Genomic DNA, 22,128 nt, shown 5'->3' with positions numbered 1-22,128 from the left:
ATTTATCCGTTTTTATCCAAAAACTTCTCAGTAGTTTCAGTGCCGTATTTCTCCTCTGCAACTGCCGTAATTTACTTAGCTGGAAGCACATACTGACGTAGAATCAGGAATATTTTTTTCATTTGATTGAACGTATTACAAATGTACCTATTGGTAATCGTAATTATTGCATATTTTCCTTGATTTACTATAATCATATGGCTTCGAAGAGTATTCAACAAAATAAATATAACATTTCCTCCGATCTAGTTAAATCGACTTTAAACATTTCTTAATTTTGCTTTCCTATCCTCAGTCGCAAACGGTTGAAAATATAAAAAAAAAAAACAGTAATCATTAGTCATGATTTTTACATACTACTAAATTTTTTTTACATTTATGATTTTTTGCAAATATACTATACTCGTATAAAGCTAAAACTGTTAAAACTATAAAAAAATGAGTTTCATTCAATTGGTCATGATTTTTTTACATACAAGTAACATTTTTTTTAATGATATTACACCCTTTTTCATTAAACTTTAACAACAATGTTAACATAGAATTACTTATGAGCCCATCAACGTGCTCACTAGCGCCACTGGAAAATAATAGTGATTGTTTAAATTTAACGATAGATATTTAAAAAACTGTATTTTGTATTTAAGTACCTTTTGAATACATCAAACTAGTTTCTATGTTGCTGGATTCGTCGATCTATGAACTCAAAACAAAAACGGCCGTTTTAACATTGGACGCCTAGATTGACGAATCCAGCAACGTAAAAACTATTATGATGTATTCAAAAGGTACTTAAATACAAAATACAGTACGTAGCGGCCCCCTTTTTGAAATATCTATCGTTAAATTTAAATAATCACAATTATTTAGCAGTGGCGCTAGTGAGCACATAGATGGGCTCTTAACGTAAACCAGTAAAACTAAGCTAGAAATATCTAAATATTGTCATCTCAATATCTTTCTCCAAATGAAAAGTCAGCTAATAAGCCCTACTTTCCGCTAACAACTTACAAGACATAACATTGAAGTCCGTCCTCAGTACTTCACAGTTTCTAGAACTGCGTAAGTTTCTACATAAACTAAGTTCTTTCCTTTAATCTGACTTTCAATGCTTAACCAAGTCAAATAAACATTTCTTATTTCACCTATTCGTAACTAATGAGTACCTAATTTGCTACAAAAGTTTTAAACAAACCTATTACTTCAAAGGATTGGATCTAACAAACAAAACAAATGTAATTGACAACATTTCATATTTCTGACCCTATCCTCCTAAGACCCTGAGTACAAATTTTTGTACATATTCCAAAATCTATTTTGAACTTTGACAATAACAATATACATAATGGATATATACAGATGATTACTATAACTAGCTTATATCTAAAATAGGCCCTTGAGGCATTGTACCAAGGATGCTGGCGGCATTTCCTCGTTGTATCGCAATACTGATACGTTGTGCGAGGAAGCCGCCAGCTTTTCGGTCACCAGTTACGTCAACCAGACGTTTCGCGATTTCTCCAAAAAACTTGTGCGCGCTGGCACCCCATGGACCTAGAGTTTCAACGCCAAAAGGTACAAAATGGTACTCTCTACCGAGGCTCTTATATTTATTATATAACTAAGAGTTCTAAATTCAAAAACGAAACAATTGCTTCTGGGTCTCAGGAGGCTATATTTTTATTGGTTCTCTACATTTTAATTGAAACGAGGAATATGCTGATAGTTTTTATTTATTAAGGCTTATGTTTAATTTTTTTAATGTGTACTTATTCTAAAATGGCGTAACTCTAGGTCTACGCTATAAGCTAGTTTTGTATGGTCAATAAAAAACCTTGATTTAATTACATCTTTATTATTAATCTGACGTTGTCATTGTCAATGTTTTAAACTTATCCGTTGTTTTTTTTTCAAACAATGTTGACAAAATATCAGATTTCTACGACGATTTGGATATAATAATGGATACTAATACATGATTACGACACCAGGCTTTTATACGGCTACGACGGACCGACGGATAAACACTAAGGAATATAATGTAATGAAATGTTTGTCCAATGTCTTCGACTAATAATTTTTGCAGTTGATAAGGGACGAAACGGTATTTGGTATACTTTGATATATACCTTATCGAGCCATACGGCTTTGTGCATTTTAAAAACGATTAGTAGGTAGTAACTTAATTATGTATGAATTTGTTTTTTTTTTTCGATCGACCTAGCCCCACCGTAAGCTCCATAAGTCTTGTGTTATGGGTATTAGACGACAAAATATAAAATATAGACATTAAAAAAAAGATTAAGACTTAGAAAACATGCATAACTCATGATGAACACATAAATAAATGCACTTACCTGGATTCGAACCTAGGATCTCTGGCACTACTAACTAGTGGCGGGTTGAAAGCTCGGGTAAACCAGTATTCGTACACTCTCCAATAACATAATAGATTTGGAGGTCTCGTTACGCTACATTACATAATTCAAGCAACGAGAATTCACTGCCAGGCCATAGTCCAAATCCATCGCCGCCGCCGTCCACTTGACTCGCATCTGTTCACAGCTCAGACTAATTACAACCCAGTTTTTACTCTAACGTACTAGCGCTGAACTCTCGATCGAACGATTTCCAGCTCTAACCCTAATAAGACAAAGCTCTAAATCCAATGAATCCACAGAACTGACCCCTGACGTCTCGCCAAATGAAAACTTGTAACGTTCTCATAAGGCCCAGTTTCATTTTGTTACTTGCCTAAACAGTAATTAAATGGAAACTGTTGAATTATTTTAAACTTTATGATTGATGCGATTTGGTCTAAATTTCTTTGGTGCAGTTTGTTGATAAGGCAATTTGAAAATCAGGTATGATGATTCGTTTCGTCGGTAAGTAGGGATTCAAGTACACGCAATTTAAAAATGTATAATGATTACTGTTTCCTTATTTTTTAATCTCATGAGTTCGGTATAATTCAATTATTTTCATTGATATAATCAAACATTTTAGACCCAATGCGATTTAATAAAAACATAATCAAACATTACAGTCAAAATAATATATTATGGACTTGCTTGTAAGAAAGTCAGTCAAGCCTATACATATGTATGTATCTACATATAATAAGGTACATACAATAAAACATAATTACAATAAAATAGTATATGTAGGCAATAAAAAAAGGTAACTATGTTACCCATTTTACCTAATCCTTTACTTAAGTTGTTCAAATTGTGACTTAAAATATTTTCAACTTTTTCCCACGCTTAAGTTATTCGCTTAGAGAATAAATTTAAATAAAAGCTAGTTCAATTAACTTTTATTGGATCCACTGAACCCATATACCATTAACTAACGCAACGAATAACGGCTGAATAATTGAATTGCAATCAAATTCCGAATTCCAAAACCTGATGCACCTTTGACTGCGAATACTATGGAAGTAGACTTTGAAATATGAGTCGAAAGAATTTCATTTAAAAATAGTTGTGAGCTGGTAGCGAGCAATCGCTCGCATTTGTTCTCCGCCATGTTTACCAATTAGCTGGCGCACACGGCGTGCCTGAAGAAACTGCCCACATTCCCATTTGTTCCTAATTGATATTAGATTCCACAATCCTTTCTGGAATAACTAATGTAAGTTTTGTAACGTGACTCGCCTTTCTTGATCTGATTTTTTCTTTGCGAAACATATATATGTTTTAACAGGACTTCAATTTTGCGATACACCGGATTCGGTAGGGGTTAACAGTATACAACAGAGAGACTTATTTGACCAAGTAAAAAATTGGGTGACAGGTAAAAGCGTACCGCAATTTGAAAACATTAGGACACTGTTGCTTTAAAGTTGAAATCCTTCGATTTTATTTAGGCGTTCAAACGGAACACGGTAAAAGGGCTTGTATAGGTAGCATGCAGGCAGTAACAGTCTCAATTGCCGAGTGGTGCTCGTAAGATCGCCTCACCTCGCGCACGCGGCCTCGACGAGTTTTTGAATTTTTAAATTACTCATTGTACGATGGAATGTAACCGAACTCGGCTTCCTTTACACGCGTCATTGACGCAGTCGAATGTGCACCCAAATACTTACCCATATGTTGCAAAATACAACAGCAAGATCGTCAACTTTGAACGTTTTGTTTGTTGCTCACAGCAATATGCTCCGAGCCCCGAGTCTCTGGGAGAGATGCTAACGAATGTCATCCTAAAATTTTCATGGATAAAGTCGGAATACGGCTGACATCCGATTGAATACTTGACATCTCGCTTTCAAACTATACAGATGAACCTAGCTTACCGTCGCATAATCCGACCCAACTTAATGGTAGTGCGATTCAGCTCGAAAAGGCACATACATTTTTTTATTGCAAAAGCTAAGTGATTATTTTTGACACGATATCATACGCTGTTCTCGTGATCTTTTTGTATTCGTTGTTCCGTAATGGGCTCGCAATTAAAGTCCCAAAAACCCACACATAATAAGTTATTTTTCTTATTTCTATTTTGATGTATGCAATTAGTTCGTACCATTCCATAATCATAAACATTTAGCTACCGCTTAAATAGAAGAAAATAAGATCTAAAGTTCTGAAACACAGATACCAATCGTCTACAAGAAATTCCTAGAATGTATTTTGCTACATACTCCTGTTATTATAACGTATTGTTTTATACAGCACAAGCTGTGGCACTGCGCTTTCTCCGAGTAACCACGCGAGTAAATGCTGGTCTATATTGCAAACCAAACATTCATCGTGCTCATTCTAGTTGCTCTTTGGCGTGAGTGCATTTATAAATTAACGATAACTTAGTTCAGAATCGCGATTGTAGCGTATTATACAAGACTAAAACAAAGCGAAAATGGTTTAGTTATTATGATTTTAGCGGTTTATGTGATTATGATATGTAGTATAATTTACCTATAAAGTACATTAGTGTGAAAATAAGCATCGAAACTAATGTTTTGTGCCGTGTTAATCTATAGGTACCCGTTGTATATATCTCGGGTTTCATATTTTTGTATGTTAGACTAACCTTAAAATAGACTGATAATAAATCTTATACATGCAATTCTTGATACGAATTTAGAAACTATGACATAATTCTTCCTAACTGACAGGTCATGTTTTGTCATGTTTGTGTATTAGTTCCTAGCCATCAATTATTAATTTAGTAGGGGTAGCAAACATTTTGGCACATTCCGAAATCCAGTATTTGTTTTATTATATATTAAACCAACAATAAAATAGTTAAAAAAATATTTTGAAGAATAACTTCTATGTTCATGATATAAAACATGAGCTCGACCATTGTCTTCTACAAATAATTGCCGAAGTCATGGACAGAACTCGTTCCACTCTAGCGGCGTACCGCGTCGTAGAATGTTATTACCCCAGTACCCGGGAATCGCAGGCGCAGGCTAGTGGGAGCGAGACACAGGATGAAGAAAGCCTCGGGAGTAAACGAGAGGGAATCGTGGGAGGAGGCATGGGGTCAGCGAAAGTGCATTGCCACGGCGCCGAGCCGCGCCCGATGGGAAAAGTAGTTCTTAGCTGTATGCACTATTTAACATTTGTATTTAGGACCAACTTTGAGGCGAATTAGACAAGACTCCAGAGATTTGTGCAAGCAAAACTGAATATCGTCGTTCTCGGAGTTAAAATACAATCATGTTATTCAATTCTGGAGAAACTCTCGATTTTTCATTATGAAATGCAAGTTTAATATAGTTAAAAACTCAACTGTTGGTGGCACGCTTAGGATAATTCTCACTCACCAAACACTACATGATAGAGAAGTTACGAGTTCAAGCACTTTGGAGCAATTAAAAAAACTAAAGCATGATTTTGTGCCAAGCTTAGAATTACCTTGCTATAAGATCGTGTCATTCACGAAGACGTTGCCTTGACTCGTAATGTAATGTTATTAAAGGTTAGATTTGACAAATCTGCGCGTCATCGTGGATGACTCGAACTATATTTAGGTATTAGGTACAGCAGATAGTGTTAAAAAAATACTAGCATTTATTTAACTCCGCTTAATGTTTTTATAAACCCATAGATATACTGAGATTACTCATACTGAGTTGTCTAGAGTTCCTGAGTTTAGAGCGAATTTCTATTTCATACCCTTGTAATCATAAACATACACTTGTATTCTGAAAAAAAAAAACTCTTTACTTATACAAACTGGGTCAATTATTTGCAACCTTCCCGTCATTAACAAAACAATGTGAAAATCTTATTAACTCACAAAAAAGTAATACACGTGAACAGCAACCCCTGTTCCAATTTGAGAGAAAGGTAAAAATGAAGCGTGTCAAGTGGGGTTCCGAACACTCCACGGCCCTCTGCCTGTTGGCAGTCTAAAACAAAGAGGGCATTTTAGCCAAGCGGGGTAATTCAGACTCGCCGAAGAACTTTTGACTTTGAGATTTACTCGAGTATCGGTCGATATTGACATAAGTCGATGTTATAAAGTAATTCTTAACTTGAAAGGGAGGACAAGGTTCGTATAAACAAGTAAAAATTAGCATTTATGATGCATAGGTACCTACAGTAGCTTGGTAACTGAAAATACGTTGAGCTTTTTTTAAAGAAAATACGTTGAGAAGTATAAATTGTTGATAATTATAACAAAGGTTTTCATTTCAAAAGGTACTTTGAAATATAATTTGTTTTGTTTCAGTTAAGTTATTGTAGTTTTAATTATTAATGATATTTTATTTATAAAAGGAATTCCGACAGCTACAAAAGATACATTATACTTTATAGATAGTAATACGATAGGAACTCGCAAATATAAACTGGTTGTATAATTACACAGTACAAATTACATACAAAAGCACATGTGATACTAGATAAAATGTTGGAAAAGATGTGTATGTGTGAGTAAGAAAATTATCCTTAAAAAATGTAGTCTACGTAGTTTTGTGATGTCATCGTTAAAAACTATCCACTAGCTGTAAAGAGTCGAGATAAGTAAACATAAACACGTTGTTTTTTGTCACTAGTAAAATAATATCATATACCGTTATTACATTTAACCATGGCAAGCCATTTGGAACTCGTTTGTCTGGCTAGCCCGAATGTGCGACAAACACACGGACATACAAATGTAATGGGCCGCGCGCTGGTGTGGGATGCTACCTGCGCCGATACGTTGGCAGCATCCTACATTCAAGCGACCAGCAGAAATGCCGGGGCAGCGGCTGACGCCCGAGAGCGGTTTAAGGCCTACAAATACAGCTGTCTCGGCGCCAACTACGAGTTCGTAGCATTTGGCGTCGAGACACTCGGGCCGTGGGGTAGGGGAGCGCGTGGGCTCCTTAAGGAGTTTGGGAAGCGGTTGAGGGAGGCAACAGGGGAATCTCGCGCCGGCAGCTTTCTCGCGCAGAGGATTGCTATCGCAATACAGCGCGGGAACGCTGCCTGCGTGATGGGCACCTTGCCGAGGGGCCTAGGTTTAGAAGGTAGTTTTTAGGGTTTTTTTTTTAGTTAGGTTTAGTTTTAGTTGTGTTATCATAATTTTATATATAATATATTGTTGTGTATGAAATACATGTTTCACGTCAAGATAAAATTTAATGTACAGGAAACATTATTCTTACGCTATATAATAATGGGTAATGGTTATCAATTACACTGTAATGAGTATGATACGATACCATGGCACGCCATTTTCTAGAAAACGATTTAAATCTACAAACTATTTTATTCGTTTTCACCTTCTATGTTATAACAAAAACAACTTTAAACTTTGGGAACACCTACAATAATTTGTAGTACAGTAATTAGATAAAAATACGCAAGTAAGTATAACGGGTTAGCACTGTTTGACTAACACGTTATTTTCTCGCGGATTAGCAAAGTAATATTTCTTGCTTTAATTAGCATGGATTTCCGCAAAGTAACGCCTGATTCTATTAATTAATTAGATATTTTATCGAGCGATCGACTTTATGTTGGTAATTACGCTACAAGATCATAAATAGCGATTTCTAATTGGTAACAAAATAATAAATAAGTTAAATAATCAAATCGGAAATGCTACATAACCATTGGTATTTTCGAATTGACTTCGCAGTAATTTTGTACTTCTTACAAGCCGAAAGTTGCAAGCGTTGAAAATGCCACCACTTATACTTGACGAAATTTAGCCAGAGCCGAGAAAACAAGTACAAAACGTCCAGGTACGAGTAGATCTGTAATACGCCGCCCTGAGGCAGTAGTTTAATATGCAACGAATTTAATAGTTAATGTTCGCGACGCCGAGCAAGCTCGTGTGCTCGCAATTACTCCACACTTATTCCCTGGTGGGGGCATAGTGGGATTTATGTGAGTACTTCGACTTGCTGACACAGGTTGGTGCCCACGAGACCGAATCTGATTTGCAAAAACGCGTTACAAACGTGTATTCGTTTGTGCCCTCTGTGTCTTTATTACGAAGTTTGCGAGATATGATAAAAGGCGCATATTGTTTCGCTGAAGTGAAAATATTACCACTCCTTCCTTTAAAAATGAATATCGTTGTGTTTGTAGAGCGGACGAGGATTTCTTTCCATTGTAAGCCTCGGGCTGTACGTGGGTTGCTCTATGGCAACGGCGTAGTTTTCTTTAGATACACAGTCCTGTTCCTGCAAAAAATTGAAATCAGCAAGTTAAAACACAACGCGATAAATGGGTAAGCTCTTTAGCTAGTTAAACATCCATCACTAACAAAATCAGAATTCGACTAATATTTCCACACTCGAGTAAAGTTGTGTCCTATTACATGTCATGTCGATGATGTACAACCCAGCTGCAAAAGTGAATGAGTTTCATTCATAGAGAACATAATGCTGTAGAGAACAGTTGAACTGTATTTAGGTGCCGTATTTGCCGGCATAAACGTGGTAAAGTCGCTTAGCTGCGGTAAAAACTGTGTGAATGCGACTGACACGCCTGGGGGGTGCTAGGATCTGACGATGGTCTAGCTATACTTTGAAACCACTTGTACCGACCAAATGAGAAATTCATTATCAGTCTAATTCCTGGGCAATTTTATTTAAACCTACACTATATTTTTTTTATTTGGATATTTTTATATAGGTAGTTCCTACTCAAAATCACGAGCTCTTTCAATCCTTATAGGAGAAATAAATGTCATTATCAAATTATTTCCATCCCGTTGCCCTTTTTTATAGAACTTGTAGGCCGGTGACGGAATGGAAGGAACAAAAAATGATTGGAAATTTTGGAACATATTTTTCACCCGTTAGAATCGAAAGAGATCGTGATTCCGAGTAAAATTAACATAAAAAATCCCAAATTGAAACAAAAAAGTGTAATGTACAATATTAAACTGGCCCACCTACTCGTAGTTGTTTTGGCTAAGCGTGTCTGATATAAAATACTTCTCTAAATAGTTAGCCGACGGCGGGCACCTCGGTATTATTGACAAACAAGTTATAACTACGTTTTTAGTTGCTAGATGTCGCCAGTGTCATTAGAAGCTTTCAGCGTTGATTATAATGATGACAGCTAAAAGGCAACTTTAACGACACCTTTAAACAATCTGAAACATAATTCCTCCATTATAATAAAAGTCGTGAAACAGGAAGTCTATAATAAAGGTTCTATATGCTAATAAAATCGTTGGAAGCAGTCTACTTATGAAGGCGGGAAGTTGGCGTATTTTTTTAAGTCGCGTAAAAATTTAATCACGTCGGTTAATTGAATAGGAGGGGGTCCGCGTTAAAACTGTTTGTCGTATATTTTTATTAAAGCAGTTAAAAGTAAAAGCATTTTGCCTGAAAAATTATGTAAATACATTATGGCAAAGCGGTTGTGGCAATATTTTGCGTGATAAATAACTGTTTACACACTCCTACTATGATTTTATATTCACAAATATTCAAATACTTAATAGTATTTTCTCTGACTCAATATTGTTAGACGAAACATGACAAGCCTATTATTATTATTTCTGATCGGAACTTAATCATTTAACCATTTCTGATTACATGATTTTGAAACTTCGTATGCAATGTTTCTGCAAGAATTGTGTGTATATCAATTATCAAATTGTTAGTCCATTGACTCAGTCAGGACAGGTTTGTCCTATTATCCTAATTGTCATTTTTATCGTTGACTATAAATGTACATATTATAAAATGTACTATAGCTGTATACTGTTATAATTATATATAATTGCACTATTACACTGTAGTAATAAAATGACAATCAGTCACACAAATACAATTGCATTGCTTATCTTATTTCGCATCATGAACTTAATGCGCCATAAATCCACACAAGCCTGTATTTATTTTCTTTTGTCAACTAATTGTCATCAAATACGTAATAAAATCGGAATGATCACGGAATAACAATTGCTTTCACACTTTTCCTCATTCAACACCGTACAAAAGTCGACACACAACTTTTCTTGACATACGCGTGTAATTATAAAATCAAAATTCTAACAAATGTCGTCTTAGTTCAAAACCAATTATAAATTAATTTACGGAAGATTACATACTCTTCTGTGAGTTCAACAACTTTTTAATTAAAATTCTTTCGTAGAACTCGGGGATAATTTCATTTTTCTTTTTACAAGTCCGATGTTCATATGCATTGTTAATTTTTGTAGATGAAAGTTTCTAATTGGTTTGCTTCAAGTCTTGTTTTGGCTCTATAAGTCAAATATCACCAGTCGTATTGTCATACAATGAAGATATTTCCAAGTATTATGTGCCTTTTAATTGCTATGTGAGATTATAAGCCGAAATTACGTGATTGTTAGAGCCTTTAACATGCATAATTGTAATAAATGAGAGAATAAAACACTCTGCCTGATTCGAAGAATGATTAAGACATGTTTAAGATCTTGGAAAGATCTTTAAAAGATCGATAACTAAACGACATGTCAAAATTGACGGTTATTTCGATTCCGCTGTGATCCCAATATGATCTATCTACGATATTTCTAACGTCAAAGTGACACTGGTTGCCCGGATCGAGCTGCTCCTGTCATTATACGACATATAAACGATATCTAAATGAGAACTTACCTAAACCAGAACTTATCGTTATCGTATCTCATTCTTCGAATCGGGGCGACTGTCAGCTAATTTTTCTCACAATTCTTAGGCTATCGGTTTTATTTTCTTTCAGCTTAATTTTTAGGGGTTGTCCTAATTTCATATATACTTATCTAAGTACTTACTACTCGTTGATTTTTAAATTGTTTAATGTTTATTTACTCTGACATAACACACAAATATCATTCGTAAAGCTTACTACAAATATTTGAGGTATACAAATGTCAACATATAACAATATTTAAGTATAATGTTGTTAGTTTCTACTAATTTATTTAAGAATTCAATTATAATCTGTTATTTGTAGGTACTTCTTGAAACTGCTGACGCCGCTATGTTAGTGGAGGTAAATATAGATAATTCACTAGACGTAGATCCTTTAGAACGATAGTATTATACTTACACTACATACAATACATGCTTTTATTTAGTTTTGGTTTAATCCTGCTGCATTTAGCGTATTTTGTTTTACATGTCCATTCATTTCCATTTCATTCTTTGTTCATATGGATAATAGTTGAATATCCGATCATCCGAAAGTCCAGCATGTTATTTAATGAACCAGACTGTATCAGATGGAAAAATACTGTAAAACTACATTTATAAATCACGAAACACAAAATATCAGATTTTTCATGTTTCGCCAATGATCAATGCACTCGAATATGAATTCGAATCGCAAAATGAACGCGATGTGCTTGCTTTTTTTTTTAAATTGCACGACTTAATAATGCGTTGGATGTCGAAGAAAAGATGTACATAAACATAAATAATCGCATATCTATTTCATCGCTTAAATTTAGGTATTATACATCGGCACTGCACTACGAAACCGTACTTTTTTGTAGAAAATATTTAGCCAGTTACATTACAGGTATCTACAGCAAAAACTAATTAACGGCACGAAATACGTCTTGCGATTGAACGCCAAAAACAAAGTCGTACTTTTTCAACACTGACGCCCGACCACTCAACGCAATCTTTTCATAACCACGACAATTGGCATACTGGGTGGGCTTTTACAGAGACCCATTCATTTCGGCCGCAAGACGGCAGGACTTAATAACGGTGGGGTCGAACAAGCCGAAAACAGCGGCAGTGCCTAATGTTGCCAGTGCTAGACAAAGAAATAGAAAAGGCGGCAGATGCGCTTCACGGAACGCGAATTTTCATACAATAAATATTATCTTTTCATTTTTTTACAGTCATTATAGTTTTATTTTTCATATACATATAAGTTTTTTTATCAAAAAATTTTCCTTCCCCAAACTACCGAAAACCTACCTAAACTAACCTAACCTACCCTACAAAAAATCTTCTTAAATATAAAAGAAAAACATAATTTGATTCTTCTACTAGGGTTTCGGAAAAATATTGTGATAAATACGTATCTAAAAGCGAATTCGCGCTAAAATCAAAGCGAAGTAAAATCCATTGAAAAAAAAAAACGTTTAAAACGCGGAAAAGGGCGGTGCCTGGCAATACTAAACAGCGGCGAGTGCGCGCATCATCGTTACGATTTAATTTCGGGGGAAGCGGCCATGACAAAGTCTACGGCGCCATTATTCTGTTCCACCTCGCAGGATGTTTAATAAACAAATGACGCGGGGCCTCATAATGACGTACCTTCTGCGTCTGCCTCTCCCTTCAAGCCCACTTTGCCGTAACTCCGACCATTATACGCTAAACAGATGCGGTATCGCCTACTTAACGTCAATCAAATAATTACAGCAAAGATATCCACCATTTTAATCAACGTATAAATTAGATCAAATTATGCCGTTTTTCAGAGATTCTTTCAGTTTTTACTGCCGATCCGTGGTAATAAATCTGAATTAATTACTTTTGAGATTTTGTTCTCTTATGCTGTATAATTGCGGGAGATAACAAGCGATTGCCAGCTCCACGGCTGTTAATTTATTCGTCGAAGTTCTTGTTATCGGGTACTAGCGCCCTCGTGGCTTACGCGGTATCCCACTTAATGCCTTTAGCATATGGGATCGTGCTGTACAGTGTGTTTGCATCGATTTATCAATCTGTTTGCCACTCAATTCAGTTAAGTTTGTCTGCATATGAGCAGTAATGGAATTATTCCCGGCGCGGTACGGTGAAATAACTGTTGGTTTTGTGCGCTTCTAACGGAAATGTTGTGCTTTTAATGATACCGGTATAGACGTGTATAACAAGCTTTATTATGGATTAAAACTTTTTTTTACACCTACCCAGTTAAAGTGTTCTCCTTATTCAAATGAACCTCTCCTGTCATCGTCTTCAAGCTAGCATTATTAAGAATTCTGAATTGATTATTTTAAATAGTTTAGTAGTTTCAACCTACTTTCGGTAACTAAATATTTACTCAAACATATGAAATTAAATTGAACATTATCAAAGCACGGAACACCCTCGCGTCTGACACGCGCATTGTGTTCATTACATTACAAAATGGGCCCGATACTTGTAGACATTAACACCTGTCACGGGCGTCGCAGACGTAATGACAGTATTTATAAGGAAAAGTCGCCGAACACGAAAATACAATTTGGTAAAAGGTGGAAGTTGTCACAGAAACGCGAGTGAGACATTAGGCAGCCGGGGTGGTTCCAAAATAACGCATAGTGCTCTATTTATTAATCAAGCAAGATTATTGTATATGAGTTTATGTTTTGTTTCTGGTTTTGTTGTTGAATTAATTCAAGTTTATACCTACCACTGTACGTTAGATCAACCAATATTAAACTGAATAGGGTGCGTAGACAATATGCCAATCGTTAACGCTCCGTAGTGAATGAAACGCAACTGTTTCTGATGCACTAATATTGAAGAGTGATGTAGAGAGATAACTACGCTACGCTACGGAGCGTGAACTATTGACATCTTGTCTACGTCCCCAGGATTCTTACGTATACGAAACAAGATATTGTTTTGTTAGATGAATTGGTAAAAATGTTATTAAAGTTTTATCAGAGATTAGGTAAAATTACTCTCTATTTTATTTTGGTAATATATTGACAACACGATGTGTGCCGTTGTTATAACTTTGTCTATTTCATTTTTGTTTTTTAGTTCCCAAAGTTTTAGTTACATTACTTTTGATTGGTTGTTATTAGTCTGTTGCGTACAAATTTAGAAATAAAAAAAATCACAGACGATTTGTAGACTAATAATAATGTCAATAACAGTGAAGACCTTTATTCGAAGAAATAATAATGATAGAATTTCCTCATTGACGTAATCATTTTCAATTTAGATAACACCAACAAACGAAAACTTGATAGATTGTCCAAAATCGAGAAAGCTGATTACACTATTTTTAAGGCAGCTTTTTCTTTCAATACTCCTTTCTTTATATTTTTCAGTTTAATAAAGTTGTAAAAAGTCATATCGACAATATTATGAGTAACTAAAATTATGATAAGGAATTTACCGAGGGATAATAAACACAAAATATGCTCTTAAATAATTATTGGACGTACAATTTCTGGTTAAGATTAATTAAGAACAACAAAAACCAGTTGAGGTTTTCAGTACTTGGTGTAACACGTTGTATATCGCCCGCTATTGAGTATGATGGTCTGACTAATCGATGTATAAAGGATAATGGAGGCGCCATATATCACGTTGACGCGGTGCGTGTGATTTCCACCAGGATTTATCTTACCGCTCATGGAAATGCGTGCTGTTAAAAATAACACACAAATTTAAAGAGTTAGTAATATAATACTTGTAAAATTTACCTAAAATAAATCGTTTCTGGGAAATGTTGACAAAGATGATAACTTACTGACGTAATGGTCGTTACGACTTAAAAATCCTTAACAGGAGTAAGTTTTTGGATTTCTGGTCTGAATATTTGGATGTCAAGACTAAAATGCTCGTTCACCTTATTCTAAAAACTTTTTAACAAAAAATAAAACCGACTTCAGAAATTACTAAAAGCGCCATACATGTATGTACCTATAACATTTGAAGAGTTCCCTCGATTTCTCTAAGATCCCATCATCAGACCCCGACTTGGTGCCAACGGGACCATCTCGGGGTTATACCCGTTCGATTAAAAAAAATGAAAATCGGTTCACGATTTTCGGAGATATCGAGTAACATACTTACAAAAAAAAAACAGTCGAATTGAGATCCTCATCTTTTTTTGAAGTCTGTTAAAAATGATAACTTATTAGTATTTTATTTGAATATCATATATGTAACTCGGTCTTGTCATACTAGTATTTTGCAGATACTTTTTATGCTCAGGAGTACTTATGGGAGCCATGGATATTTTTTATTTTATTTTTTTTAACTCAATTTAAATCACAATACGGGGATAGGGATGGTGACTGTATTTAAAATAAATTATTTCACACCATGCATGAAATAAAGCACCAGAACATTAATAAAAAACGTAGACAGAAGTTATTTTTAGACACAGTTTCTATTTTATAAATTGTATATAATTATAAAGAGTAGGTAAGTTGACCGCGACGTCATTTGCTAGTGTTTCATGTAAACTCCTTAGTGGCAAATCGTTTTGAAAGTTCGAAAAAAGAAACTGATTTGACTAGTAGTCAAATACCCTATAATTATTATGTGATCAGCACGAATATTGATTATTTTATATTTGAATAATAAAAATAACCCTAATTGTGTTTGCCTTAACAGGAACGTATCTGCTGTGTATTTAGAGGTCAGAGGCCGATATACAGGTATAATAGACATATCGATTGATTCCTAATATTTGGGATGGGATTCTATTTGCCGACGACAGGGGATAAACGAAACAAAGAAAATATAATCGAATCCATCACGTGCTTGTCTTGGGGAAACCATCTTGGGGTCGCTGTTTACTTTGGATATATGTGATTTATTGCGAGACTGAGGGATACATTTTATAAAGCGGTCCTATTAAAGTATGTAAATTATTGACAGCTTGCAGTACATTTCACTTACCTATATTTTATTTGCTTACTAATTTTCCCTAACACGGTTTGTAAGATATTCTAGTACATGAGCGGTGATTTTCTAGTATGATAGTATGTATCTTCGCTTAGAACGAATTCTCGTTGGAGTAGACAAATAAATACTGGAGTATTTTCTTTTTCTCATATAAAAAGTCATCATCATCCTATACACCTGTTTCACGTTTGGGTGCCGTACCTTGTCTTTCTCCGCATTGTACAAGAAAATATGGTCTATTAGTTGCCACGCTAGCCCAATACAGATCGGGGACATGCGTAATGAATAACTTTACAATTATATCCAGGTTTCCTCGCCAACTTTCTTCTTCTGAAACCGAACATTCGAAAAGCAACCGAGCTCTGAGCCAGAGAAACTCGAAGGTGCGAACCGAGTTTAGAATCTATAACCTTCGGGTCGGAAACCGCCTTATATACCGCTCAGTTACCAACGCTTTTGAAACATCTCTTTATTGCCAGTCGGTAAAAAAGGCTCATCTAATCCCTCGACAGGCTATTAGCTAACGAAGCATTATCGTATATGACGGACACGGCCCCAGGGCCCTATGGGCGAATCATGGCGATCGCCGCAAATTTGCCCACAACCACCCGCAACGAAGATTAATCGACGGTGCGGATTACCCGGAGGTTTTAGTGCGAACTTACTTCCCACTTTAAACCAGGTATCGTTAAAATATACAGGGTTTTTCAACCTTTACCCATGTTCAATGAGATGAATATGTGGGTCGTAATGAACAAGTTTTACTATGGGATCAATCCTCAAATTGCGAAATTAGAATTGAGTAATCAGATGTTTTGATGGTTTCTAAGGGCCAACCGATGTTTTCTTTTACGATTTTGGCTTATAAACTGTTGCTTTTCCATAACCAAATCACAGATAACGCTAGGAAGATATGTTTAACTAGTACTTAATGTCGCTAGTTGACTTTTCTATCAGCAAAATTTATCCTACCTAATTACCTATTCAAAAATTAAAATTTTAATCTGTATTGTGTTTATATCTTATTTAAATCAACATAGGTTCATAGGTTCGTCGGTTGTAGGTTCTCTCAAGTTGGCATGATATTATACATTTCAGAACGCGCCCCCTTATAAAAACATCATCGAGCTTACATTAAAATAAGCACCACTAACGCATGAAAAATTTCCATCATTCGACTCCAAATCAGGAGGGCGAAGAAAAATAACAATGCTCGAAGCGGTCCGGATCTCATTTAGACAAATCGCTCGTAGCGGTCAGGCCAGATACCAATAACAAGGGCACACGTGCTATTGTACTCCATGTCGTCATTAGGCCGCTTCCGTGAAACCCTGCAACCTCACTCCTTCATTCCCACACACCCCTATTCCAAAAGCAAGAAAACCCAAATTTGAATAGCACAACACTTTTATCTGTATTGAGGACCCAATAACGGATTGGCCCTTGAATCGAATTTCGCAATACGGCGCCGAGTGATTTTTTACTAGAATAGCTGCTTGTTTATTTACTTATGCCATTTGATGAATTCGTTTAACAGAAATGAAGCGAGGAAATTTAATTTGGTATAATAAAATGCACGGCGCGTTGGGCCTGGCAAAGCTAACGCGGGATTTATTGCATTTATACTAATTAATGCACTGACTACCAAAAGCGGCATGAGAAAAGGAGTATGAGACTAATAAACATTAATTACAGTACGATTTACATTTCCCATTCAAAGCTAAATACATGAAATGAATTTAACATGGAAATCTAAACACTACTCAGTATTTTACATATAGGAAATTATCAATAAGAGGAAACAGTGGTATTTTTTCCATACAAACGGTTTCGACATTTTCCTCTCCTGATTTTGGTGCTAGATGATTTTTTATATGACGTCAATATTACCAGTACCTATGTCTGTTTTGATTTTTTTGGTATTTTGGTTTTTATAAGAACTAAGATACTTCAAACAGCGGTAAAAATGGCCAGAGTAATGCACCATAAACAGACGCCTAGCATACAAAACCGGCAACAATAAACGCAAAAATCAAAATGGTCTGACACAGATAATTTCTTTCTCATCCCGTTCCCAAAATTTCGTTACGATTGGTTGAGTTTTGGAGGATCAAAATGTCGAGAACGTAACCTCGATTTCTGATATTTTTACGCAGCGTTTTTCGCATAAGCTGTAGTTGTCCTTTTCGCACCAATTTTAGGAATCGCGCGACGCGACGTCGATATTTACCGGACCTATAATTCTCAAATCTGTGAATGGGCTCAGCTGGTATTTTCTTTTAAAAAAACGGGAAAACGAACATTAATACTTATACGAATCCGACGCCAAAAAAACTGGTCTCTACAATCGAAGAAGTTCTCATTTTAGGTATGTCTGCTACTATCTTTCTTTCCAAAAAATTTGAAATGAGTGTAAAATTTCTACTCTTTCTAATTTCTTTGTATTACAATTTCTAACAACGAAAACTATACAAATATAGTTATTTGATGGAGTGTGTAACCCTTCTGACAACGTAACATTGGAATTCTGCAATGTTGTGCTGGCTAATCAGAGAGTCAATTGTTATCAATAAAGATTTTCATTTTCATTTTTCATGTTATGAATGTCGTTTTAAAATGAGAGCGTAACTTCTATTGTATGGCGGAGGCTTGGTCTCTGTGACTTTTAAGGTTGTTGCATACGTAACGTGAATTTTCCCGGTCCAATTTCGTTAAATATCGTCTCTTTTATTCCCGGTTCTTAAGTATTTTGATGTTTAAAAAAGACATGCGTTCAATTTCTCGTGACAAATGTCAATATTGATATAAATTTCAATTCATTATTAAAGTCACGAATCTCCGTCTCGACGTTCATAAAGTTAATAAAAAATTGTGAAGAACTGGCTGGTTGTTTAATTCAGTAGCTTCCATTATAAAACACGGGACAGACGTTCTAGAGAGCAACGCAAACACGGACTTGTTGCATTTAAGTTAATTAATCCCGGCTAGATCAGATAGTCCGGCTCGAAGGACCAGCGGGCCGTAAACTCAAGCGACGTTTTTGCATGTTATGAATCTTTGAAGGAGACTGTCGGAAGTGTAATGTCAACGCCAGATGCAGCGAATTACAGGAATGTTGTCTTAGTTTCGAGTCTATGCGGTTTAGTAAACTCATTGTCTTAATCATCAACATATTCACCACTTGGATGTTTGGCAGTCCTCAACTGTGCGTTTCTAGAGAAATTTCCCGAATTTTATTTTTTGTTTTGATACAAGCAGAAATCGATACCTTTGGGTTCAATTGTCGTAAAGAACATTAAAGGACAGTTGAACCCAAAGAGATAGAAACGTCAAACGACAAAGCAAAAACGATTATAAACAACTTTTAGTTTTGATTAGTTTTAAGACAGTTTTTTTATGTCAGCAAGATGTTTTCTACAGTTTATTATTAAATATCCCATTTCTGTACCGCTGAATACGTAGTCTGCAAATGAAATTCGTCGACTTTACATCGTAGACGGGTCCCAATGCGTGAGACAAGCGTCCTAATCCCGACTTAGCTGAGCCAAGACAGGAAGCCGCTTCTGTTTTTCAATTTATGGTTTTCGTCTAACTTTCATACAACCTTGAGGCAGCAGCGCTGCAATCAGCGTGAGTCGCTATAGTTCATAAAATACCAGGATGACGCGCAGATTTGTCAAATCTAACCTTTAATAACGTGACATTACGAGTCGTTGTTGTTGTTGTTGTCCTAAAGCACCCCAGAGGTGCAAAGGGCCTTCACAAGCTCGCGCCACGCCTTCCTATCTTCAGCTCGTCTTCTGGCCTCGCTCCAGCTCAACCCGACCGCTCGTAGCTCTCTTAGGACAGACCGTTGACAAGAGTGTACAGGACGCCCGGAGCCACGGAAAGCTATGGTAACATTATTCGTTTCCCCTCTTCGAATAGTCCTATCCATCTCTATTTCCGTGTCGCAATTTCTTCGTCAATGGGTGTTTGCCGGCATATACTCCATAGGTTATCATTTCGAATGGTTTTTGGCCAGAAAACGCGAAGGATCGACCTGAGGGACTTGTTGACGAAGACCTGAAGTTTATTAGTTAGGCCTTTAGTCACTCTCCACGTTTCGCAGCCAAAAAGCAACACAGATGGATTCGAAGAGGGAAAGTTTAACTCCTCGCGTGAGCACATTCGACTCCCAAACAGCCTTTACCTGAGCAAACGCAGCCTTCGCCTTCTCTATCCTATTGTCGATGTCTTCATCCGCTCCACCTTTACAGGATAGTACGCTCCCCAGGTACACAAACTCTGACACTGATGAGTCTCACCCCCCAGCGACAGCGGATCCGTTGTACTTGACTTAACTCGCATGCTAACTGTCTTACGTCTGTTGATTTGCAGGCCCATTCTATCAGCCTCTTCTTTAAGACTTTCAAGTTTGGCTTCTAGATAAGCAAGAGTAGGCGAAAACAACACGATGTCGTCCGCGTAGTCCAAGTCCTCTCAAACGTTCATGTCCCATGGTATACCTCTCGGTGTCGATACCACATTACGCATGACGTCATCCAAGAGAATCACGAAAAAAAGCGGTGATAGAAGGCACCCTTGCCTTACTCCGGCTGATATCTGTATCAGCGCTCCAAGCTCTTTCTCATGGACCACCCTGCATGTGCTACCTTCGTATAAAGAGCGTATTATGCGGACGATACAGGTAGGGATACCCCTCTTGCTTAGGCTATACCACAACGCGCTCCATTTCACAGTGTCGAAGGCCTTTTCGAAGTCAACGAAAGCCAAGAACAGTTCCGATTGCCATTCGACGCACTCTTACGTACACATAAGGATACGTAGGGTGTTGGTGTGATCAGTGCAGGAGCGACCCGGGCGAAAACCCGCCTGTTCTTCTCGCAGGGTATCAGCTACTTTCGGTGCGATGCGATTGAGGAGGACTTTTGCCAAGACTTTGGCAGCAGCTGGAAGTAGAGTGATGCCGCGCCAGTTATCGCACCGCGATAGATCACCCTTCTTCGGGACTTTCACCAGGGGTCCTTGTTTCCACCCGGCGGGTACTTGTCCAACTTCCCATATACGGGTTATAAGGGGATACAGTAGCGTTGAAGATGTGGCGATATCAGCCTTCAGCATATCAACATGCACATTGTCGATTCCTGGCGACTTACCCGGCTTCAAAGATTTTAGAGCCGTGACTACCTGACATTACGAGTACTTAGTAGTTACTGATTGGTGCTCAAGAAATGCAATAAGGTGTCGTCTCAAAAGGCATCTCCCTCCCACTTATACGTATGATATGCCTGATGACACGACTCAAGGTCACTCCAAAATAAGATCAAAACCTTATCAAATTGTTAAATTTGGATCGAGCTCAAGGCAGGAAGCCGCCCACACAGCAAACTCGAGTCTTAAGATGGATTTGACTTGTAATGTGGGTGTGGTGACATTAAAATGGAAGTGTTTTAAAAAGATACATTGATAAAATACTAGGTATTGAAATGTTTAATGATATGGATACTAATTGGGATACTTTATCAAATAATCCAAATAAATTTTAAAGTCTATATACCTGCAGAATATCCTGTAGTTGACTCTGTTCACCCAGCTCAGATCACCCGGGTCAATTAAGTAAACTAAAAATACACTTAGTTCACCTGCAGGTGGTCACAAGTACATTAAGTAAACTAATAGTAGACCTAATGCACCTTGGGTGAACAAAGTAAACGAAAAATATGTCTCAAATTTGACAATGACGTAAAGGTGAATAAAGTGTATTTTTAGTTTACTTAATTGACCCAGGTGATTTGAGCTGGGTGAACAGAGTCAACTACAGGCAGAATATATATACCTGCCTACCACAGCTACTTGTGATGGTATGTCCTATTCCAAATTTGTAGCGATGTGAGTTGATATTTCACATAGGTAGACAATGTACAAGAAATTTGTTACTAGGTCGCGAACAGTACCTAATATTGTCTCAAACAGCACCCGTCGGCGTGAAGCAAAACACAATCAACAAAGCTCGCACATTTCCTTCGTGATTTTATTTATAAGAGTAATCAACAGGTCCCACACAAAGTAACAAGTAAGGACTTGAAAAGAGCATTAAA

General features: G+C 36.6%; 1 protein-coding gene across 8 annotated transcripts in view; it reads left to right on the top strand.

The window, feature by feature from the left end:
• Nucleotides 1-22,128, top strand: part of LOC133520104 (polypyrimidine tract-binding protein 2) — a 673,469-nt gene that overhangs the window by 475,352 nt on the left and 175,989 nt on the right. For 4 of the 8 annotated variants that reach the window (XM_061854419.1, XM_061854420.1, XM_061854415.1 and 1 more), the window contains one exon: nucleotides 11,388-11,426. The exons of the other annotated variants lie outside the window; for them this stretch is intronic. In XM_061854419.1, coding sequence (XP_061710403.1) covers nucleotides 11,388-11,426 — 39 coding nt within the window. Of the gene's footprint in view, nucleotides 1-11,387; nucleotides 11,427-22,128 lie in introns of those variants that run through there. 8 annotated transcript variants of the gene reach the window in all.

The sequence above is a fragment of the Cydia pomonella genome, chromosome 7 (genome assembly GCF_033807575.1).
Source record: "Cydia pomonella isolate Wapato2018A chromosome 7, ilCydPomo1, whole genome shotgun sequence".
Lineage (NCBI taxonomy): Eukaryota > Metazoa > Arthropoda > Insecta > Lepidoptera > Tortricidae > Cydia > Cydia pomonella.
Note: the sequence above shows the minus strand (reverse complement) of the source record. Positions and strands in the feature narration are given on the sequence as shown.